We start from the raw sequence: 25,664 nt of genomic DNA on the forward strand, positions 1-25,664 counted from the left end.
TGCTAAGCAAATAGTGAAGACACAGAGTGCAGTGTCTTTTGGCTTTTCCATTTCACCTTTCCAGAATCCTAATTAAGGATATTACAGATTCTATACACAAGATCATTCTGCATTTGGTTGACAAAATATTTGCATTGTATGTGTCTGGATCCAAGTGGTGACCAAGGGCTCTTGTAGATCAAGTTTCCAATTGGAATTGATCATTGTCTCTTCTATGAGCTTAAAGAAATTTACTTTTAATCTTATTTATGGGCTCTGCCATATCCTGCCAATATGTCTATTTATAGAAGTGCTTGTTTATATATTTATTTGGAAGTCTTTCTCTTGAAGCAGCTACTTATTAAAATAAGTAGGAAAAGTATATACTTCTTACTTTTGTTTTGATACTGGTCTTTTGGGATTTTGAGAGCCAATGTGCATAGCTTGTCTCAGAGGCATACTGAAAAGATGAAAGAAACTTGGATGAGCAAATTGACACGTATCCAGAACTCGAGAGTGGTTACTAAAAGTTCAGATTGGAACTCGTGGTCTTTATTATCTGTCATTCATTTCACAAGGAAAGAGCCTGGAATGCCTTCCTCCTCCCTCCTCACTACTTGTTTCACACTAGGCAGAAAAGTGTGTTGCAAAAAGACCTTCACTCTGTTACGACAGGAAGCTCATAAAATTGCATCAAAGAATCTAGCTCAGGAAAGGCAGCTTCCCAGACACCCTCTAAATACTGCCTTTGATTTCTCATGTGCTGTTTTCCTTCAAATGCTTAGACAGGTCAGACATTTCTATTTACAGTAGAGAGATCCACATCATCTAACATTGGTGAATCGTTATCTCCCACCTTGAATTCTGTGGCCACATAAATCATCTTGATTTTGGTGAATAGAAATATTGGGTAGGAAAAGGAAGAATGATGGACAAGATTTTGGTACCAGCTCTACTTCTGGTTGACTCTGTAATCCTGGGCAAGAAACCTGGCATATCTTGCCTCAGAGTCCCATCCAACATAAAACGGGTATAAAAGTATACCTGGGGCTTCCCTGGTGGCACAGTGGTTGAGAGTCCGCCTGCCGATGCAGGGGACATGGGTTCGTGCCCCGGTTCGGGAAGATCCCACATGCCGCGAAGCGGCTGGGCCCGTGAGCCATGGCCGCTGAGCCTGTGCGTCCGGAGCCTGTGCTCCACAATGGAAGAGGCCACAACAGTGAGAGTCCCGCGTACCGGTAAAAAAAAAAAACCAAAAAAACAGTATACCTGTTTTGTGCTCTTATGTGTTGTAAAATGAACAAATGGAATAATGTAAGAAAATGTACTTTAAGCTTTTTAGAACAAAATAATAATAAGATTCTAGGTTTTACTATTAATAATTTACTAACATCTTCTTCCTTCAGGGATTTATGTTTTGTCTTACTCTTTGGGCCAAGCATCCTTTATCCTATTTTGATTCTTTCTGTGACCTATAATGAAACACAAAGAATGAGAAAATAGAGTCTGCACGTGTGCTTGTTTTACTGATGAATTAGGGAAGCCCTGGCGGCAGCTAGCAAGAGGTTAAAAGTTTAACAATTCCAGAGCCTTCAAAGATCAGAATGGATTGCAAATACTAGGACCGAAGCTAAGTATTTTCTCCCCTTTTGTTTTCCTTATTTCAATTCTTTTGCCTTTATCTGCTGTCATTCATTTGTAGTCGTTGAATGACCCCTTTCCTAGCTTCTCTTACTGACAGTAAACAATTGTCTTTCAGCTTTATTGAAGTATAATTGACAAATAAAATTATATTTAAAGCATACAACATGATGATCTCCTCATGTGTATACATTGTGAAGGGATTCCCACTAATTTAATTAACATATCCATCACCTCACATATTTATTTTGTTTTATTTGGTGAGAACACTTAAGTTTTACTCTCTTAGGAAATTTCAGTTCTTTGGTACAGTATTATCAGTTGCAGTCACCATGTTATAATTCGATCCTCAGACCTTAGTTCTCTTACAACTGAAAATTTGTACCCTTTTACCGACTCTATTTTCCCCACCACCCAACCCCTGGCAACCACCAGACTTTTTTTTTTTCTAAGATTCCATCTATAAATGATACCATGCAGTGTTTGGCTTTCCATGTCTGACTTATATCACATAGCATAATGTCTTCCAGGTTCATCTATGCTTTTGCAAGTGGCAGGATTTCCTTCTTTTTTTTTTTTTTTTTTCCGGTACGCGGGCCTCTCACTGTTGTGGCCTCTCCTGTTGTGGAGCACAGGCTCCGGACGTGCAGGCTCAGTGGCCATGGCTCACGGGCCCAGCCGCTCCGCAGCACGTGGGATCTTCCCGAACCGGGGCACGAACCCGTGTCCCCTGCATCGGCAGGCGGACTCTCAACCACTGCACCACCAGGGAAGCCCTCCTTCTTTTTTAAGGTTGAATAATTAACAAATATTTTTGAGTTCCTGTTAGTTAAGTGCCAAACTAGGCAGATTCTGGGAAAAAGCAGTGAACAAGCCATGCCCCTTTTCTTCTTCCTTCAGGGATCTTATATTCTAAATTGAAACAGTCAAATAAACCTGTTTGTTTCTTCTTAGAAGTTTATATAAGTGAGACCTAAAACATGGCAAACTAAGAAGACAGGCTAGAGGTCTGGGGGCTGGGTTGGGGGGCACTCTGGGACCAAACAATAATTAGCAATTTGGATGTTAAATGAACTTTGTGAGCCTCAAAGGCAAAAACTTGGTAAGTGTTGTTTCATAATATTTCCATAAATGAGGGATAGTCTCTGCATAACAATTTATTTTCTAATACATAAAGCTTCAAATAATAGGAAAAGAGCTTATCGGATAAAGAAAAATTTTGTAATTATAGAATACTTTTTAAATCCTATGTTTTAATTTTAGACTCATAAGTAGAAAGGAAGCAATGAAATATTTCAAAGAGGAGGGTTGGTTTAATAAATAAACTAGGTTCTGCAAGTGACATCTTCATAAATCTACAAATGATGCCAAACTGTATGAAAATAATTTAAAAATTAGATTAAATATTCATGCTCATTATAATAATATATTATATATAATTGATTATTTAGCACTTTTTTGTTTTCACACATTTTGCAAAGATATACTCTCATATGAATTCCAAAGTTCCAAAGTTCCAAAATCAGCTGATTCTTAATTAGTAAAGCTTCAATTCATGGGATTTGACTGTGCGTGAAGCCAGTGATCAACTTCCTCACTTATTAACAGCCATTTCTTCCACTAGGCAAAATATAGAGCGCCTTTTAGTAACATAGAAGTGTTGGGTTTTTGTTTTTAAACCTGAAACAAAGTACAATATCATCTCCTTAAATATTTGTCGTTGTTTCTTATCGGATTAGAGCACAAAAGACATGTCCAAATTTTTGGTTGTTTTATGTAGGTGAAAGGTGAATACAGTTATAATGAAGAAAGACTTATTGTGCCTTTATGTTGTTATTGAAGACATTTTTTTTAATGCCTAAGCCTGCCTGTTTAGATTCCTAAATATGCATATAGGTCACTTTAATTTTATTTTTACAGTAAAAAATGGTCTTTTGCTTACAGTTAATATCTCCATGTCAAATGATACCACATTGGCTCCTGAAGATTTGCCAACTGTTTCTTCTACTGACGCAGTAAGTGGCTTAGTATTTCAGATCATTTGCATATTGTACATTCTAATAATATTCATAATATGATGTCTCTCCCACCACTCAGCAAGCCTAGTCTGAACACATAGTTAATAGTCAGTGATGGTAGAGGGACAAGAAAAACATTTTCTGTACTCTAGTCAGCTTTTTTTCCTTTTCTTTTTTCTTTTAAACTTAAATGCACTTAAAGTGCAACATACTTTTCAGACCTTCTCAGGAATTTGACTGTTATGTCCATTAATTGTCACCTTGAAATATTTTCACAAGGGAAAGTGAGCGAAGTTGCAAAGTGAGAGCGTAGTATCCTCTCTTTGTTTCTAGTACGATTACGAATTCTTCTGACTACCAGATGGTGCTGTGTTCCCTTCACTGAGGGTGACTGTAGCAGGACACTTCCCGTGTCACTTAGAAAGGACCGTGCCTCTGTCACATGATATCCTTTCCCAGGGCTTGTAACCAAGGATCTTTAAGAGACTGGAACTAAGCTTTAAAAATGAGCTGTTTTGCATGGAAGGTCGCACACTGGAAGAAGACTTTTGTGTTAGAGAAAAAGGGGAAAGTGCTGTTTCAGACTTGTAATTGTGTTCCTTCTACACTGGATATGGAATCTTACCAAAGAATATCAATCTCTCAGTTATAAAGACAGAACCCATACATAATACTTTGTATTGATCGAGTGCCCATCTCTCAGGAGACCAGAACACTTCTGCAGATATTATATAATCAGTGCCCACAACATCCCTTTCAAAGATGATGCTTTGTATCTTTCCTGGACAACTCTCACTTGACCCTGTTTCTCTCTTGTTTTCATATTCAATGGCTCTCTTGACTTCTTTCCCTACTGTTTTCTCTGACTTTCTCCAAACTTTGCCTCTCTGTTTCTTCCATGTTTGAGAGTGTGTGTGTGTGTGTGTGTGTGTGAGAGAGAGTGTGTGTATATGAAAGAGAGTATGTATATGTTTTAAAGGCCACATATAGAAGAGAGTTCAGTTTTCAATCTTCAAGCCAGTCAGCCAACCTAGTGCCTAAAAGGATGTGACTAAAACACAGAGAAAAATACTTCCTTCTAGACTTTTAAGGAATTTAAATCTAATTAAAAATTTAAAATATATATGTAACTAATTAAAACAGTAAGTTCATTTGCAATAAAAATTAATAAAATACTTCCAATTACTTAAAAAGAGATTGTTTCCTAACTTGTTTTTGTAACTAATCAAGGAAAGCTTTAAAATTAATGAATTTTTTAAGCCCTGTCTTTGGGCAAGCCCTGGAGAGACTCTAGTAATTGATATGTAATTATAATAAGATGTCACTGTAAGTTTCATGGAAAACAAATGGAAGTTGTGGTTGACTTCTGGTACGACCATGATAGAGGACATAAAGGCACAATAATGATGATAATTTAGCTACCATTTATAAAGCATCTACAAGAGACCAGGTGTTTTATACATATTATCATCATTATAAACCTTAATATGTATTGTAATCATTAACACAACCTACTGGGCATAATTATCTCCACTTTATAAATGAGAGCAACTGAAGCTCCAGAAGGTAAATAACCTTTCTTGCTCTAGGTCACATAGCGATAAGTTAGTAGAACAAAGATTGAACTGAAGTTTGGATGGTTCCACGACCTGTGCTATTGCTAATGCACCATGATGCTTCAGTGTTTGCAAATTGGAATGTTTACTATTGTTTACTTTTTTAGTTCCTATGAATGCTCTATACTCCAGGGCAGCAGTCCCCTCATGTGTGTATCAGTTGCACACCTTAATTAAAATGTTAAGTTGCTATGTCCAGCACCTCTAGAGAAGAAATTAGGGAAAAATATATAATGTGTGTGTATGTAATTATAAAGGACCACTTTTATTCTGTTCTTTATTTCTCCTTTTCTCTCTGTATTTATTCCTTTATGTATACTTTGCATAAACACACACACACATATATGTGATCCAAAAATGAGTGTTAGAGAGGTAATACGATTTATTATCTTCACTTATAGCACCTACTATTGAGCACCTACTAGGGGCCAGGCTCTTTACATCAATTGTTTATAATCCTCACAATACCTTTGTGAGTTACGATGTTACCTGTATTTTATAGTTGAAACAGAGGCTTATAAAGGTTAGCTGACTTTCCAAAGGCCATATGACCAGTATATAGTAAAACCAGAATTTGGACTCAGGGCCTTCTAACTCCAAAATCTGCATATTTCCATTCTTTGGGGGAAGCAGAATAGCATGTCCTGTAGAAGGATTTACAGATACTTAGTTCTCATGTCAGACTGGTTGCAAACGCAGTGCCCCACTACTTTAAAAACAGGCTGTGGAACCTTCTCAGCTTCCCATCTATAAAATGGTGATGATAAGAGTATTCCCTCAAAGATGCCAGAAGAGCCAGATTAATAAATAGGCAAAACTTCGCAGAGTGGCTGGCACATACTTGTCTCTCAATCAATGTTAGGTACTGTTTTTATTCTATTTAGGTGTTCTTATCATTCCACTGGGCCGTTTGTCACCAAAACTCAGGTTGGTGGAGAGAAGAAATTGAAAGCCACTGCTTCTGACCACCTACTGGGTCCTCTGTGTGTTTGGCCACACTAGCTCAGTTCCCCTGAGCCTTTCCTAAGACCTACAGTCAGCAGGACTTTATTTCCTTCTTTTCGTTTGGCCATAATTAGATCATGAAAGAAGGTGCTGTAAGAGTGACATGCAGCCCCTGGGCACCCATGAGACGCCCTCTCACAAGGCCCTAAGAACATCCTGTCAGAGGAAGGAAGGTCTTTTCTTTTCAGCTTCATTAGCATGAAGACAAGCTTTCTTCTTCCTTGTGGTATGGGTTTGTTTTCTGGGGGAAACAGCAGGAAAAACGGGACATGAGAGCATTTGGACAGAAGTTAGAACTCAAGAATAACCACCCTTCAAGATAAAAGCCAGATTTTCCATTATTTGCATTTATTGTTGGAATCATTGTGTCTTTAAATCTTCTCACCTTCATCAGTTTTCCTATTGATTTCTCACTTCAGCCTGCAAAACACAGCTCTTTAAAAGGGCTCTGTAAATCTTTGAGACCAGCCACAGCTTATCCACACTGTATCTAAGCAATTAGTGTTGAGATTTGCTGACTTCCACTTACCAGCTCTTAGAGGGAGAGAACAGATTTCAAAATCTAATGTCAGAAGCTTCTCTTCTGAAGATGTGATAGAATGGATTGGTTAGTATTTGTCTTTCATGTTAGATTCCTTTTTGTTTTCGTTTTTTATTAAATTGAGTCATACCTTAAAAGACACAGTTCTTTTGTGCTCATTGCAATGAGTTTTGACAAGTTTTTACCTCATGTAACCACCACACAAAACAAGATACAGAACATTTCCATCTTCCCGGAAAGTGCTCTGAAATGCTCTATTTCCTGTTTTATGCCCCAGCTTTTTGAGCCTTGGGAGATCTTTCTTTGCCAAACTGCTCTGCCCACCCCCCCCACCGCCGCCACCACCTTCAGAGGGCAGATGCCTTAGCCCTTTCAGAAAGTAGCTGAATGCCACGGAGGGGTTTCTCTCTGCTCTCCTGCCCTGCTTCCCATCTTAGGAAAGTGGCTTTCTTGCATTTGATAGAGACTCTGTGTCTAAGAGGGGTTTCTCTCAGCTCTTCTGTTGAATCTCCAGGCTTTTCTGAACTATCTGTGCATTTGACAAAGACCATTAGAAAGTTTGCTGGGTGGACGGACGCAGGCTTTGTCGACACCTGAGACTCCACAGAATTCCAACGTGTCACCCCAGACTACAGGCAACCATTAAAAATTCATTAAAGACTTGGCTTATTTCTCCATCCCTCCATCTACAGTGCATTTATCTTCCACCTGCTACTCTGCCAGGGATGAGGCGGCCATGGATCTCTTCTCTCCTATGAAGGTCTTGTAACTTTGGAATTTAGTTTATTTAGGTTTCTTTGCATCCTCATCTCACTGGTGGAATTTTTTAAACTATGATTTTATAGCTTATCCTGCTTGCTTTTATTGTTAGGTTGGGACAACTAACAGTCTCCTGTAACTTTCTATATCTTAATCATAAGTAAGCAACCAATTAGTTTTGATATTTCACAACAGTATATATAACTACAGTCACAGCTCACATACATCCTGTAGACCATAAAGTAAGATTGCAGATCACTGCAAGTCTGGCTTACCCACTGCAGGGAAAAAGTCCTAAATGAGTACATTAACCACTTAACCTTGAGACTTTTATTTGTAGCATTACCCTCATTTATATATATGTTTGTATATAAATATATGTGTGTGTGTGTTTAAAGGCTTATATTTTACCAGTTGATACTCAAAGAGAGCAATGTAGACTCTTTAATTTTTATTTTTGAATTTTTTTGCTTATTGTATTACCCAATGAAGCATATCATGATAGTCTACATAGAGATGCTGTTAATCATGGGCCTAAGGCCTGTTACAGTCTCATAAACACTGCTTGGCAGTCAGACATGGAAGTAAAAGTGCTTTGATTTGATGTACCTTCAGGGTGATTCTAGGAGCTAACATTCATTTTCATGGGAAATGGAATGTCATATTAATCTTCTTGTGCATAGCATCCTTGTGATTTTCTCTCATTAAGAAAGTGAAGTGCAAAAACTATTCTGTCCTTAAATCTCCTTAAAGAGTACATGTTCCTACTTTTAAAAATATTATGGAAAATTTAAAACATGCACTAAAATAGAATAGTACAGTAAATCCTCATATGTACACATCACTTAGCTTCAGTGACTGTCAAAATTTTTCCCACTGCCTCTCATATATCCCCCACTTTTGTCTTTGCGGAGACTACTATGGTGTTTTAAATTTTAAAATTAATCCTTCAGTATACATTTTACTTTTAAGATTTATAAACATATTCACTCAATACAAATAGGGTCATCCTCTAGAAAATGAGATCCATAAAAATAGGTGGAAATTTCTTTTCATGAGATTGACCTCAGTTAAGACCATCAGCAACTTGGTCCCATTTCCTTTGCACCTTTTTTCTCACTACCCATTTACACAGACACTCTGCTCTGGTCCACTCACTGTGAGTTCCTCCTCATGGTGAGCATTCAATAAGTGGTGCCTAAAGGACTTACTGGATGAGTGAATGAAGCATCATATGTCCCCGAATCCGCATCTTTGCTCATGGTGTCTCTCCATCTAATGCTTTACCTCTTTGTTTCTGCCAATGCAGAAAGAAATATACACCCAAAGTTTGTCACTTTTATTCCCCTCTTCATTGGCTTTTGTTACTCTCTCTGTCATTCCTTTCTAGTTTTGTTGTCCTGCCACACTTCTTCTTACTGCCTTTTGAGTATGAGAGTTCTACAAAGACCAGTTCTTTTTTCAAGGTGCAGTTTAACTTTTGTTTTCCCTGTGCTGAGTGAAATTAATCAGTCCCTCTTCTGATCTAATCATCTGTGTACCATTCATTTAGACACTTGCTTTTGATGCCTTGAATTATTAGTTAATATTTAAGTGGGCATATTTTATTTCTCCAATAAAACTTTTAAAAGTTGTTGTTTTTATTCTTCTTTATTGTTCCCTTAAGGCTTATCTTAGTTAGCCATGTAATTGGGGCCCAGTGCATTTTCTGTTTACTTTTGGCCACATTTTTCTACTTTCTCTTTTGTTACTCAAAATAGCCTATAGCTAACTGAAATAGCATCACCAGAGTTAGAAAAAAAAATAGGGTCCCAGTTACATTTGAATTTCAGATAAATAATGAACAATTTTTTTAGTGTAAGTATGTCCTACATATTACATAGAACATACTTATACTAAAAATATTATTCACTGTTTATCTGAAACTCATATGTAACTGGGAATACTGGATTTTACCTGATGATCTAAATTGAACATTTTTTTTACTTTAGTTTTGTTCTCCAGATAGAAAGAGTAGGTACACTGATAGATATCTTCCTTAAATATGTCAAATATTTGTGTCTTGATGAGTGATTTCATTCATTCAATTAACAAACATTTCTTTTGGCGCCTGCTGTATCCTAAATTGAATTCTTCCCCTGTCTTTGCTCTTCTTTCTTATTTTTTGGTGACACACAGTCCCTTTGGTCTGCAGGCGTTATACTTTTGTCATTTCTGGCTTTTACCCATCCTGTCAAAAGAGGCCAAATCCTTGTCAATCTCCCTTTCTCTCTCTGCATCTTAATCTTTCACCTTACTTCCTCCATTCATGTTTTTCCCAGCACCCCCTTTTTCCTTCCATACCCATAACTGGGTTCTTTCTCATCCACCACAAGCATATCAAAAGTCTTCGCCAGCCCTAAAGAACTTGCCTTGATCCTGTAATGCTCGCATGCTCTAGCCTTTCCTTTTGTTACTGTATTTCTTAAAAATTGTCTGGAATTGCCATTTCAGTTTTTCATCCTCACATATTTCTCAACTCATTTCCCTTACTTGAACTCCCCTCAAGAAATTATCAAAAATATTCTAGTCACAAAAAAAGCAATGAAAATAAATCAATGGATTTTGTTCAGTCTTCATCCCTCATTACCATTTCTGCAACATTAGACCCTTATCAACCCTCCCCCACATGTTACTATTTTCTCGTCCTTTGATTTTCAACACTGTGATTGTACTTTCCCTTTTACCCATCACTCTCAAAGTCTTTTGTGGTGTTTTTACTTCTATTGCAGGTACCCTAGATGTTTTACACTCGTTTCTTCTAGCACACTTGCCCTTTGTAGTTTTATTAAATTTTATTACTCCAGTGATCAGCTCTTTGCAGCTGACTCCTTAGTCGATGTCCCCAAACTTGACATCTCTCCTAGAGGCAGGTCACCAGACCCACTGGACATCTCTCTGAGCATTTGCACCTTATAACACTGATGGTCTCATTGAAGGGAGCTACACTGTGCTTGCAATAGGAGGTTAGAAACATCATGAGAATTAGAGATCATGTGCTATGACAGTTCTGACAGGCAAAGAGGACTTCTGAGATTATATTCCCAACTGTTTTGTTATTAAAGTTCTGATTTAATCACTTAAATCCTGTGCATAGACTTTTGAGATAAAGATCAAAGCCATAGAGAAATGAGAATCACCTATAAGGAGTAAAGGACAGAGCGGCGAGATAAAAGTCTCCTGCATTAAGCTCAGAGGAGACAATGGTCGCTTGAACAAGAGTGTTAGCCATAGTTATGGGCGAGATGTGATGTATTTTAATATAAAGTCTTCACCATAATGTGACTTGCGAGAAAGAAAAGAATTAACAATGACTTCAAGTTTTCTGTTCTTAGAATCGAGGAGGATAAAGTTACCATTAACAGAAATGGGCAAGACCCTAGGGGGAGCAGGTTTGAGGAAGATTAGGAGTTAGTTTTTGAACATGGTTAAGTTTAACATGCCTCTGAGGATGTAAGTACGGATGTAGAATAGTTTACTAAGAAGTAGGTACAAAATGATTAATCTTTCTCTGAATTGGAGAACATTTGCTGAGAGATTAAGAAATCACTGTTAATCCTGAAAGCAGGAAGTTGCTCTTAGAGTGAATGAAAATTGGAGTGTGGTTGAAATACACAGAGAATGTCGTATTAGGAGGACAGAATTATCTCAGTTATAACAACACGAAGGCAGTACTTCTGAAGCTTCTTTGCATCACTGCCTCCTTTGAGGTTCTAATGAAATCTTTGGTCGCTCTTCCCAGATAAATGTACATACACACAATGTTTTACATATTTCAGCGGATTGAGGGATTTCTTTCTTCTTCATGTCACTTGACATCTACGCTGGATGTGTCCAACACAGTATTGCCTTCTTTCAGGAACCAGTGTTATTTGGTTGTACATTTTCCGCCATGACTTACTGAACTGTAAACAAAGTGATTTTCATGTGAAGGATACTATTCACTTTAGAGCATTTTCCAAAGTTAGGAGCACAGTGATCTTCATGGTACTCTTTTGCAGCTATTTAAGTAAAAAGTCCTATTTGTAGTTGCACAGGAAAGTGAAGTTACTTTTTTCTGTGTTCCAACTGAGTGGTGATAGAGTTGAGATTGAAACCCATGAGGGTATTTTCCCAGTCGGCTGCTTTGATACATGTTCAGTATTTCCATGAACTAAAGAAGAATCATTTACATCTTTTTGCTTATTCTATGACTGAATTACAAATGATCAAAACCAGAATTATTTACAGTGAATCAACCAGCATCACAAACACTATTCATGAAATAATAAGTATAAAAATGTGTAATGTACTATTCTGATGAAATCATGAGATTTTTTATTTAGTACAATAATGTAAAGTAACATAGGAGTCCTAGACAAGAGAGTAAACCACAGTAGGCACACTTTTTCTATGAAGGACCAGATAGTAAATATTTTAGGATTTGTGTGTCAGTCTCTGCTGAAATTATTCAATGCTGCAGCTGTAGCAAAAAGCAGCCATGAACAGTGTGTAAATGAATGAGCATGGCTGTGTTTCAATAAAACTTTATTTACAGAAACAGGTAGTGGGTTGTATTTGGCCAGTGAAATGTTGTTTACTGAGTCCTAGATTAAACTACTCATGGTAATTTTAGATAACTTTTTAATAAGAGATGGGTAGATAGATAAACAGATAGGTAGATAGATAATTCTGCTCAGCAGGGGCCTCCCTCCAGGGTTCACCTACTTTGCTTTAAAGCTGCTGACCTAAGGCTGCCTACGTAGAAAACTTCTTGTGTCCACGAACATAGAGTAGATTTAAGTTTATTGAATGCAGAAGCTACACTTAGAACTTCTCTGTATCAGCACCCAGCCCAGAATGGAGCTCAAAATGATTAGTTGAATAATCGCCCCAATCAGTGGAATAAGTTGACCTATCTGGACCTTTCTCCATTCTCATCCTTACTTCACGTCACATGCCCCTAACCTGTCGTTAGAGAACTCGGTGTGAAGAGAGCACAGCCTGGAGCAAAGAGTGCTGTCCGTGAAGATGATGACAATTTTTAAAATTGAAGTACGGTTAATTTACAGTGTTGTGTTAGTTTCAGGTGTTCAGCAAAGTGATTCAGTTATACATATGTATACAAATCTATTCTTTTTCAGATTCTTTTCCATTATAGGCTATTACAAGATACTGAATATAGTTCCCTGTGCTATAGTAGGTCCTTGTTTTTTATCTATTTTAAATATAGTAGGGAGTACCTGTTAATCTCAGACTCCTCTCAGACTGAACTAGGATTCCAGAGAGCTGAGTCAGGAGCTGCTTTGCGGTAGGCAGGGATGTTGAGAGACAGAGAGACTCAGGGCCTCCTAACCGTGTAAAGGCAGAATAGCTCAGTTTTGTCCATTTTAATTATTGGGGTCCTGGGTAAATTTTACATGAAAAAGATGTTTCACTGATGATAAAAATTTAAAAACCATTAGCTTCTAGCAAGTGGCAACTTGTATCAGTGCAGTTTTTGTTGTTTTTAATGTTTCCTTTACTTAGGTAAGGCAAAATTGACCTCTGAAGCAAAAGATGTTATTTCTACGCAGAAGTATCTGTTTCATAGATAACAAAATGAGATATGTGATAGTAAAAATTATATAAATTGATATATGTGATGATTAAATCATAAGCTAATTATCTAACACTCTACTTTTCATCTTTACTTATATACATCATTAATAATGAGTCATGCTTGGTCTTACTGTTTAGTTTACGATATGGCTTTTGCCTGAAGTTTTACAGAATTAAGATTCATTGATACCAGCTTATGCAGAATAGTAACACTGAAATAACACAAATAATATAGATGTCTTTTCAGTGATATTTAAGTAGAATTATTTTTAGCTAGTTTGTTTTATGGGAGTGGGAAACTGTGTGTTAAGATACAGATACTGATATAAATACATGCTGCCTGAAGTTTTTATACTGAAGCCCTTAGTGAAAGATGGTGTTGGAAGCTAAAATTTCTGTACAATGACACAAAGAATCATTTGAGGCATACAAAATTGTGTTACTGGCATTTTAAGTTGATGTAAACAAGAAACCGTGTCTGTCCTGCACATCTGTATAGTTTTCACCTCAACCTGAATCTCTGTAAGAAAATCAATAAAACTGCCTGTTGGGGTTGTTTTAATGCAGCTTACCTCTTCTGGGAGCTGCAGCTATAAAGAAGGATTCTGCTGATATTAAAGTGCTGAAATTAAAGTGAAATTATGGTAAATTTTTGCTGGTTTTATTTAAACCAAAGAAATCTGTTACCTGTTATGACCTCTAAACTTTAAAGGTATTATGCAAAAAATATTCATATGCAGAAATCTGAAAAACAAAATGAGATGTGATTAATCACCTCTCAGAAACAGACTTTAACAAAAGAGTAATTGTGCAATTCAGCTGTTTACAAGTTGAAACTAATATTTCAGGGAAAGATCTAGAGTTTTGGGGGGGGTTTTTCCTGACTTATGTAAGAACTTTACCTTTTGAGCTCTATAAAAATATGAACTCTTTCTGGTCAGAGATTCTTCTTTTATGTGTGTGACCTTCTTTTATGACTAGATGACTTATATTAAGAGAATTCATGAATAGTAAAGGATATTGATGCATTTGGTGAGAGGGACAACTCTTGCCTCCAATGGACAGGAAAAGTTTTTCTTTCTATATTTCTTTGAAAGGTATTCTCAAATTACTCTTCTGTTAGCACATGACATACCCATTAGCCCTGCACCTAAGAGAAAATCCAACATCACGGCACCAGCAGATTCAGTGTCTGGTGAAAGTCTGCTTCCTGGTTCTAGACAGTCTTCTCATTGTGTCCTCATGTGACAGAAGGAACAAGGAGCACTCCGGGGTCTCTTTTGCAAGGGCACTAATCCCATTCATGAAGACTCCACCCTCTTGACCTAATCACCTCTCAAAGGCCCTGCCTCCGAATACCATCACATAGGGGATAAAGTTTCAGCATATGAATTTTAGGGGAACCCAAATATTCAGACAGTAGCACCCCATTAGCGTTGGTGAGTAACTGGCTGCAAGAGGGCATAACCTTCCAGGTGAGGCTGCTCTTAAGCAGCAAAAGGCAGTTTTCTAGAGAAGGAGACAGCTGTGAGCTGATAGCAGCTAAAACTCAGCAGCTGGAGGACGGGTGCCCAGGCCTTATCCACTACGCTAGCAAAAGGATTCTCTTGCATATTGGAAACAGAAACAGGAGTGAGCTCCTGTCAAGAAATACAGCACTGACAACATGACAGCAGTTCACGAGCCAGAAGAAAATTTGAAAATTGACCTGTGAGCTTGAGGCCATGTAACACAGGGCTAGAGATCCCATACCCAACTCCACAGCCCATCACAGCACTCTCCAATAATGGATTCTCTTGACACTGACCTGGAGTCAACAAGAAAAGCTGTATTTTATTAGGTTATGCAATTGAAAAAAGCAGAGATCTCCAACATTTTTATAGTTTAGTTCCTGAAGTCACCAATCTCTATAGTTATTTAGAAAAGAAATAGCTCATTTGTGAAAGCTCTGGGTAAATTAGTTAACCAAATATAACCTTGAGAGCATTAACTCTATGGCCATCAGCTTGAAGCACAAGAATCTGTGCACTACAGAAATCAGTACTTTTTTTTTTTGGCTGCTTAGTGCAACCTGCGGGATCCTAGTTCCCCAACCAGGGGTTGAACCCGTGCCCTCTGCACTGGGAGCTTGGAGTCTCAACCACTGGACCTCCAGGGAAGCCCCATCAGAAGTCATTACTTTTTGAACAACAAAGGTGTTTCAGAGAGTCTCACGTTTGGAGACTTAAAATATTACTGTGTCTTGGTTTACTCTCAGGAAGGTTCACAGGAAAGAAAGACTTTGTGGTTTGTTTCTGTTGAACAGATGGTTGATTGTAGGGTTGTAGCACAAACCAGGTAACGGATTGCATCATTCTCATTGTATTTTCAATAATTGATAGCCTCCTGGCCCCCCTTACCTGTTATTCCATTAACACCTCCTCGGGTGTCACCTTCCAATGGTTTACCCTCAGGCTGTTTTACAGAGACTCTTAGCATAATTCCGTATATAGCCCATCAAGTATCAAAAGCTGCTTTTGTTGTGGCACAGTGTTCCCTAGAAAAATTTTCCTGTTTTTCTTCTTCAGCACCATAATGCTACCTTTGACTGGGCATTTCTGACGACGAAGGAGTGTTTGAAATATGGAGGAAAGCTCATGGGCAACAACTGTGGTTTTGTTCCTGATATCACTCTCATGTCTTTCATCCTTTTCTTGGGCACCTACACCTCTTCTATGGCTCTGAAAAAATTCAAAACTAGTCGTTATTTTCCAACCATGGTAAGTACCTGAGCTTTAAGTAATTTTCATTGAATTCCCACTGTATTAACCGTAATACAGCTTTACAAAATGAAAAAGGCACCTGTAATTCAACCTTTCCAATATAAATTTGTGCATTTAAAAAATTGCTTTCCAGCCTGCGTCTATGTGCATACATATTCTTAATATAATTGTAGTCTAGCTTTGAAAAACCATCCAAGGATTTTGCTCACATAATTCTACCCTAAATTCTGACTGTTGTAATTCCAAATATACTGAAAGAAAAAAGTGGGGTGTATTCTATACAAAAATGCACAAGTTAAGAAAAGACCTTCTAAATCCGTAGTGTGTTTAAGTACCTAAGCCAAAACTCTTTTCATATTAATCAGGAATTTTGACATAGAACTCTTTGTTCATGAGAGTACATGAGAGTAACTGAGTAGTTGAATCATGGACTGTAGGAGTAAACTTGAGCCGTGTTACACTAGTACTGGTGTAAGATATGAGTGTCATCTGAGCCAACCTTTCCTTCCCATAGTGACAAACGCCCTACTGTGGAAACACAGATAATTGAGCTGAGCTGTGCAGACATCCTGTCTCCCATTAATATGCTTAGGTGAGCTCAAAGTCAAAAATGTGGTTCCTTGAGAGACTACAAGATAAGACCAACATTTAGTTAATGGCATTTTGTGTTTTTACCTGCAGAACAAAACTAATCCTTTGCTTTACAGTTCAGTTCTCACTGTTTAGGGTGTCAATACTTCTTAGTATTGTTGATTATACCTCATTTTTATCAATGAGCTGCTCTCCACAGCTGAAATCTCATGAATCTCTCCTCCTGTGTTCTTGTAGAAGGAGCAGGAGAACTTTGGAAGACATGAGATGCAGTCGATAAAGTTCCTTTTCTTAATTCCTGGGAAATGAAACTGACAATTAATACGTTCACTTTCAGCTAGGAAATTTTTTGACTCTCTGATATTTCTTTTAAAATGGAAAATAAAGGGAAGGTTTGATGATTGTCTCAATCTGTTTGGGTGGCTATAACAGAATACCAGACTGGGGGGCTTATAAACAACAGAAATTTGTTTCTCACAGCTCTGGAGGCCAGGAGGTCCAAGATCAGTGCCAGCATGGTTGGGTGAGAGCCCTCTTGCTGGTTCCTAGCCAGCACCTTTTCACTGTGCCCTCAGGACGTAGAAGGGCTGGGGAGCTCTGCATAGTGTCCTTTATAGGAACGCTAATGCCATTCCTGAAGGCTCCATCCTCATGTTCTTCCTAAGGCCCCACCTCCTAATATCATCTTGTGGGTTAGAATTTCAACATATGGATTTTGGAGGGTCGCAACATTCAGACCACAGCTGTAATGAAATGTCCCGAGCTAGCTGGCCCAAAGAATGAAACACTTCCTCAGAGTGAAATGTAGGAAGAAGCGTTCAACTTTGTCTGCCTTAAATGGACATCACAAACTGGTGGTCCACAGGCAGAATTCAGCCCCCAGACATTCTTTGTTTACTTCACAGTTTGTAAACACACACATGCACACACATACACACTTGGAGGCTTAGGTGGAACCTGTCCTTTGCAGGTAGTTACTGTCCTCACGACTCTCTGTTGTCTAAGACTTGGCTGCTTCACACATTCAGATTAAGTGCCTATCCCTGAAGACATTTGAGCTTGTGACACCAGTCCACGCACTGGGAAATGTGCTTACTTGATCCACCTCTTCAGTGGTATATTACGTGTAGAACAGATTCCTGGGTAGAGGTCTTTGAGGGTGATTTCTTCTTCTCTGTTGAGGTTTTTCCTTCTTAATTATTAATTCATGGGGCATTGTTTTTTGTTTTTTTTGGGGGGCTCACACTTTGGGAATTATCACCCTTTTTATATCTTTCATTTGCCAAAGTCTGATATTATTTAGGCATAGTAGTAGGTAGAAAGGTAGAAAATTTGTGAAGCACTTGTAAATCATAGTTGGCAAAATAATTTCAACCTTAAGATGAATAGTGATGAATTTTTTTTTCCCCCCTGTACGCGGGCCTCTCACTGCTGTGGCCTCTCCCTTTGCGGAGCACAGGCTCCGGACGCGCAGGCTCAGCAGCCATGGCTCACAGGCCCAGCTGCTCCGCGGCATGTGGGATCTTCCCGGACCGGGGCACGAACTTGTGTCCCCTGCATCGGCAGGCGGACTCTCAACCACTGCGCCACCAGGGAAGCCCAGTAGTGATGAATTTTAATAGACATCACCTTTTTTTCCCAGCAGTAATTCCCAAATTGATAATAGCTCTTTAGACTAAAAGAAATTGCCCCTTATAAAGAGCCCAAGCAGGTAATTTCTCAGACATTGATAAATGCAATTGAGAAATGTTGAAAAATGTTGAATATGTGAAAATAGAATAATGATAGCATTCTAATTACAATTCCTATTGAGAAGGTTCTCGCATTGTTTACAGTTGTTTACACCAAATTATAAAATAAACAGGCAGGAGAAAATATATGTGATTTCTAAGGAGTGATGTTTAAGTGTGTAGGCTTTCACTCTGTCATCTCCCCTACTTACTTCACGTTTATAGCTAAATAATAATACATACATAAATTCATAACATACATACATGAATAATAAGAGCATTTTTTTCCTCTCATTTGCCAAAACATGTTTTCATTTAAACTGTCATTTAAAAGGATGGTCTCTATAGGTAGGAGCACATAGGTTTATAGATTCTTATACTTGTATACTATATTCTACAATTAAAACATATGCTTAAACATGGTAAGTTAGATAGTCCTTGACTACTGTGACAGTAATCAAGTCTAACTGTTACTGCTTCCTCGCTCACACCAACAGTTCACGTGAAACCTCTAAAATTGCAAAATGCTAATACTGGATGGCAGTGTCCTTGCCGTACAAAATGTCCGATTCTCCTTTAACTTACACAGTCATTGCTATCTTGCACTCTCATTTCCAAACTGTTGCATGAGTTGTTAGTCGATGAAGACTGTAAACTGCTGGGAAACTGTTATACTTTTATTTTACTCCTCACATCAATTAGCACCAGGTTGGATGCAGGCTAGTACTCAATATTTGTTGACTAGTGGAAACCAGTCAAGTAGAGATAAATGCTGCAATTTATGGAAAGAGCACAGATGTAGGAACCCAGAAGCAGTAGATGCTAGTGCCAGCACTGCCATTAACTAACGGTGCGCCCTTTGATAGCTAAATGTGGACTTTAGTGCACACGCGTAAAGGGAGAGACTTAAAGAAATTAATAGATGACAGTTAACATCCTTTAAACTCTAGTATTCTATAATTTTAAAGAGAGTTTTCTGATTCCATCTCCTAAAATAAGTTCTCTGTATTCAGCTTGTGCTTATAGCAATGATCAGGACTTACAGGTTCCCAAAAGCTCATTATCTTCTCCATCTTTATGCCAGGTCTGCATTTGCAGCTGCTGCCAGCCTCTCTCTGTGGATGATCCACAATCGCCGTGTAGCAAATTCAAAACGTGGGGTTGTCTTTCCACAGTGGAACGTCCTTACCTTCTGGTACTCCTTACCTCAGCTAATAATATCACCTCTCTTCACAGCCACCCAAGATCAAAACCTTAAAATCATACTTGGTGTATCAGTCAGAGTCCCAGCAGGAAGCAAATTATACACTCAAATTAGGATAGTCTGAGGGGTTTAATAAAAGCATCATTTGCAAAGGTGAGATCAGGTTTAGGGAAACGGCAAGGGAGAGTGTAGTGTCTGGTAGCAGTGAGACTGTTACTATCCCTCACTCAAAGAATGTGGAAAAGGAGTGGTTGCTGGAACCTGGGGAAGACAAAATGGTAGAGAGAGCTTTCCTGAAAGGCCCCATGACTTTGGATTGAGGGGTTTAGCCAGTCTGAGGCAACCTCAAAGGGATATAACTTTGGGAATCAATGCTCTGATCTCTCTCTTCCCCCCATGGCCTGCCCAGGCTGAAGGCTTCTGGAATCTGGAGAGCAAATGAGCCTATTGTAGACCACACAGGTCAGCCTCCCAAGGCAGAGAGCCTGGTGGAAAAGAGTAGAAATGGATCTGGTACGATAAAAGATGATATCCATCGTATTTACCTTTCCAAGTTTTTCTTTATCAAGTTAAACTCGTCAGCCCCCTCGATTATACTGCTATAATCGCTCTCCTTTATATGTACACTTATGCTCCCCTAGTTCAGTCTCTCATTGCCTTTGCCTAGACCAGGGTTGGTTATCCACTCTTCCCCTCCCTCATGAAGCCACTGGCAGTCCATAAGTGTGAACACTTAAGATGAAACAGTTTGCCTTTGCTAGCCTGTCCATCAGGAATTTGATTTGTCTGTCAGGCACTTCCAGAGAGCCCTAATGCTCAGTGGAACAGGGTAGAGTACAGTACCCCACTGACTGCCCCCTTTGTGCTCCCCACCCCTTTTAGAGGGGTGCATTAGTCTGTTATCCCATACATTTACTCTTCTGTTACATCGGCCTCAAGTCTTTTGCCAGTGTTTTGGCATCAAAACTTCCTGAAGGAGCATCACAGCATAATCTGTGGTCTTCTGTGGCAGATGGCCTGGGGTATTACCAGGAAATGTTCTTCCAGAGTCCCCTACCGACAAGTGGTGGTGCTCACGGAGCAGAGATGCCATCACTGCAATATGTAGTGGCAAAATGAAAGCAGTCAGCTTGAAGATGGAGCAGGATTGTGATTAGTATAACTCATAAAGCCACAGAGCCTCTGAGTTAGGCAGAATTATTGATACTTTAATATAGTCAGATGCAGTGTGGCTGGTTGATGTATGTAATTGGCATGAAAATGTTTTTCTTAAGGATCTACTTAATTTCCTCTTTTTCCTCCCCTTGGAAAAAGTAAGAGTTCTAACACGCCCATGAATTGATGTAATGGTAAGATTCTTTAATATCCTCCTGGTTGTTATTGTCATTTAAATAGAAAAGATCAGAAAGTGCCAGGTACTGTTAATAACTTTGGCAACTTCTATGGTTTATTTAGATGACATTTGAGCAGAATGTTCTTTGATATCCTTCTTAAAAAAATAACAGTATTCTAAATTCTATAGTTAATTAGTATATTCATTCAATATTGAAAAAAATTATTTTGAGTCTGATGTGTGCTTGATACAACACTGGATGGTAAGGCTACAGAAACAAGTAATTCATGGGCCTGGAATATAGTAGAAACTTAATATGTATTTGTTGAATAAGTTAGATTTTTTGAGTTTTTAAATGGGATGATTCATTTTGATCCTTCTGCCCTATTCATGCTTACTGTCTACTGTAGGATCACACTTTGGTGACTTCATGTGACCTAAGTAAATTGATGGTGGCCTTTGAGGAGCTGGCTTTATGGGTGAGAAAAAAGTGTAGGGCTTCAGGAATTTCAGTGAAAACACAATGAGCATTTTAGTTAGGTGGCACGTTAGTTTTTATCCATATAAAACACAGTTTTACAATTAGCTATATTTTTGGAACCAGGATTCTTAGTTGGCCTTTTGGCCTGTGACAATTCTATTAATGTTGGATGTGTTTAGCTTAGTTTATAAACAGCTCTTTACAAGAATCAGGTAGCATCCCTACTCTGTTTTCTTTTTCTCTCAGAAATTTTTTTGGTGAATGGTAAAAACTATCAAATTGAAACAAATAATGTATCCAAATATGAGGAAGAAATAGTGGGCCTGTATTCTTTGTCCCATCCTAGTGTTAATAATACTGGGTGACATTTGGCTGGTTCTTGCAGAAACATCAGACCACATCCTGCCATTGAAGCTCATTTGGAAAATGACTTTGCTTGTCAGTGAAAGGGAATCAGATTTTCAAATTCTTGTGTTATTTTGTACCAAGGAAAATAATTTTTAAAGTCAAATTTGTTTTTAATTCAAAACTCACTTTCATATTTTTTTTCTTAAGAATGACAGAGGGTAATAGGTTCTGAACACAATCCAACCTGTTCAACATTCAACAAAGATTACAAATACTTAAGTTTTTGTGGATGTATAACAAAAAATACAACCAACCTGAATGGAGCCCAAAGAAAAAAAAGGTCGGGAGCATTGTTTGGCCAAAGTGTTTTTGAGAGTTTTGTTTGTTTGCAAAGTCCCTTTTGCCGTGTGATGTGAGAGGTTTTAATGTCAGCATAGAGGTAGTCTGTGGACAGAAGTCATTTTGACCGTGGTACCTTGTTGGTCAGAAGCACCATACAAAAGTCACCAGCATTGAAATCTATCCATTAACACAAAATGATCTCCTGCTCCATTTCTAGACTGTCTCATTTATACATATGACTTACCAGTTCTTTTTAAATTTAAAATTTTGTACCTTAATGTAAATTATAAAACCGCCTTCCTTTTAAAGCCCTTTATTGTAATGGTTTTGGGGGGATATGTCCAAGAAGACCTTATTAGAGGATCAAGAAATTTTGACACTTGGGTCTTAATCATTGAATTTTAGTATTAGGACTTTGGATACCATCTAGTCCATCGTTGCCTCTTCATTTCTGACAAGCACTCATCTGTGGGCTGCTCGAATGCTTCCCGGAACAGGAACTTCACATCTCCGAAGGCATTCCTGATAGAAAAACAAACCTGCCTTTCCACAGCCTCGTCCTCGGGGTCTGCCGTTGCCCTCGAAGCTACACAGAACAAGTTTAGTCTTTCTTTTCTATGACAGATTTCACATATTTGAAGGCAGTTTCTCCCTACAGCTTCTTTAGGCCTCCTATCATTTTGTATGAGATGTGATTTCTGGACTCCTATTCCACTGGCCATCCTTCTCTGAGCCAGCTCCAGATTTTCAGTTTCTACTTAGAATATAGTGACCAGATTGGGACATAGTATTTCCCAGGTGATTTACTCATTTGCTTCTGGCACTCACGCATTTGGGTCTTTTGTTCTACTGCTCAGTTTGAGGCAGAATAGAGGAAGAGGCCCATGGCTGCTAAAGTCTCCTTAGCTTCCCTGCTGAACCACTTGATTAGGCCTACTCCCCTCTGTTCCCTGCTTGGAAAAACAATTTTTTTTTCTAGTAGACTTTCACTGGCTCTTAAGCCCCGCCTAGATAAATTGCCCAATCCAATTCCCTTCTTTGTTCCCTGAATTTCTCTGACTTTCGAGCTTATGGCATTAAAATCCTGGAGTCTAAATCAGACTTTCCTTTTATTGAATTCTAATTATAGTGGGTATTATTGATTCAAAATACGGTGTATTATGATTGCTGTACTGATATTAATGCTTATTTCTTTTATAGTGCTGTATAGCATTGGCTATGGGGGGAAGGGGATCAAATTTTTAAACTTTCGTAGTATTTTGTGCCTTTTCATGACTGCCAAAGACACATATTTGTCTGACACACTTTTTTTTCATCTAGAATAAATGCGTTTTTACACTGTTGTTTAGCATTTTCCAAGCACGGCGATCATGCGAGGAACTGACATCCTGAATTAATATTTATTGAGAACCCCCAGAGTGCCTGCTGCTGTAGTTGTCTCTTTATAACAGCTCCATCCATTGAGAACTGCTCTGCAGGCTCACAGCCTTTCCCCCCAGTTAATTTAGGAACAGCTGCAGTCCTTGCAAAGTGAAAACCAAATATCCTCTGGGGCTTCAGAGGAACCCAATTCATTTTTTTCCCCTGTAAATTAACTAGCTTCTCACTGTTGGTGTCTCAACGATTATGACTCTCTTAATAACTAATACGGTACCATCCTTCATGAAGAGTATGTGTATAATAGATTTATTAGATGGTTATTTGAATTTCCCTTCCCATCCACTTAATTTCTTCTTTGCTTTGATAGTTTAAATATTTAAGCTGGTTGCTTTTTATTAGATTGAGATATTTTGTAACTCTGCAGAGGACAGAAATATTTTTCTCCTCTCCAATTTTATAATTAAAAAATGGTAAACAAAAATGAAAGAGCTCAAAACCATTCTGGTATATAAGAATCTTAGTTGAAACACACTTTCCTTTTCCCCATTCATGAATGGAGGTAGGAATTATTATATGTCATAGCACATCTGTGTACCACTCCAAAAAAAAACAGCAAACTTTTTTATAGTTAGTCTTTGATATATATTAGTTAACTTGTGTTTCATTTAGATTGTGATAGTTTATATTCTTAGGATATTGAAGTGTGAGCCTAGAGAGACTTAGCATTTGATTGGATGGACCCATTAGTTATGACGTTTGTCCAAGCTAAAGTTGAGGCCTCTGAATCCACAGGATTGGGCATGAAATCTTGTGGGAACAGTTTTCTCATGAAAACTTTGGCACTTCTAATCATTACCAGTAATAGCTAGTAGGGAAGTAGGGACTATGGGTTTCTAATTTGATTTATTTATATATTGACACATAAAAGGGTACTGTTTTGGAGTTTTTGCAAGAGATCGAGTTTGATGAAAAGGGAAGATAAAATAAACTAAAAAATGAAAGGAAGTTCATACATGTTTCTTTTGCTAAATGTGTTTGGAAAGGTAAGAAGGACCCAAATAGAGTGATTCTTACTTCCTTAAAGTCCGATGCCACGCTACTGTACCTGGGTCGTAGAGTGTATCTAGTAAGCTTGTATACTCAATGCTTGACATTTTTCAGGCAGTTCAAATTAAAGTTTAATTTTAGTACAGGGTAAGACCTGAAGAGCCTGCTAAAATAGCACCCCTACCTGCCTTTGCTAATTAGAGGATTTAGAGTTGAATACAAAAGTGGCCTGGGAAAAATCAATTTCCTTGACTATGAAGTTCAAACCAGATCCACTATCTTAGAAATGAATGTCTTACAATAAACACTCTTCAGGAGTGATTTCTGATGTACCTGAACCGTATTGTACAATTTAAGGGGAAGGAAGGGGAAATAGAAGTGAGTATAACTGTACAGAACATATTACCCTAGCTGTGATTTTTAATAAGGTTAAGCAATATTATTAAGAGTATCTTTCTTTCCCCATAATTTTAAGAAATGTAATCCTGAATTATTAGCATTTGACTTTTTAGCTACTGTTGTACCTATAGTATAATAGTGCCACACTTGACAAGAATGCCATTGCCAAGGGGTTCTACCAAATTTATATATAATATAAATATATTATATATAAATTTGTGAAACTAATAATTAAACTTAAACTGTTTATTTTATTTTATTTTTTCAATTTATTTAATTTATTTATTTTTGGCTGCATTGGGTCTTCATTGGGTCTTCATTGCTGCGTGCGGGCTTTCTCTAGTTGCAGCGAGCGGGGGCTACTCTTCGTCTCTGTGTGTGGGCTTCTCATTGTGATTGCAGTGGCTTTTCTTGTTGCAGAGCACGGACTGTAGGCGTGTGAGCTTCAGTAGTTGTGGCTCGCAGGCTCAGTAGTTGTGGCGCATGGGCTTAGTTGCTCCGTGGCATGTGGGATCTTCCCGGACCAGGGCTTGAACCCGTGTCCCCTGCATTGGCAGGCAGGTTCTTAACCACTGCGCCACCAGGGAAGCCCAAACTATCTGTAGTTTCCCGTGGCTGCTGTATCAAATTACCACAAACACGATGGCTTAAAACAACACATTTACTGTCTTGAGATCTGGAGGTCAGAAGTCTGAAATATATCTCAGCGAGCTAAAATCAAGGTGTTGGCAGGGCTGTGTTCTTTCTGAAGCCTCTGGGGGAGACTATCTTTCCTGGCCTTTTCCAGCTTCTAGAGGCTGCCCACATTCCTTGGTTCTTGGCCCTTTTCCTCCATCTTCAAAGCCAGCAGTGACCAGTCAAGTCTTTCT

The 25,664-nt window shown here is 38.4% G+C and overlaps 1 protein-coding gene across 22 annotated transcripts in view; it reads left to right on the top strand.

Annotated features, from left to right (window-relative positions):
• SLC4A4 (solute carrier family 4 member 4) overlaps positions 1–25,664 on the top strand; it is a 350,242-nt gene that overhangs the window by 282,755 nt on the left and 41,823 nt on the right. For 21 of the 22 annotated variants that reach the window (XR_016393316.1, XR_016393317.1, XM_089912009.1 and 18 more), the window contains 2 exons: positions 3,565–3,635; positions 15,746–15,937. Coding sequence is in view for 20 of the 22 variants with exons in the window: in XM_089912009.1 (XP_089768135.1) it covers positions 3,565–3,635; positions 15,746–15,937 (263 nt within the window). In the remaining 2 variants the exon portion in view is untranslated. The remainder of the gene's footprint in view (positions 1–3,564; positions 3,636–15,745; positions 15,938–25,664) is intronic. The other variant, XM_089912016.1, reaches the window with a different exon arrangement.

This window comes from Delphinapterus leucas, chromosome 5 (genome assembly GCF_059928025.1).
Source record: "Delphinapterus leucas isolate spDelLeu-1000000601 "Yukka" chromosome 5, BTC_Dleu_Yukka2, whole genome shotgun sequence".
Lineage (NCBI taxonomy): Eukaryota > Metazoa > Chordata > Mammalia > Artiodactyla > Monodontidae > Delphinapterus > Delphinapterus leucas.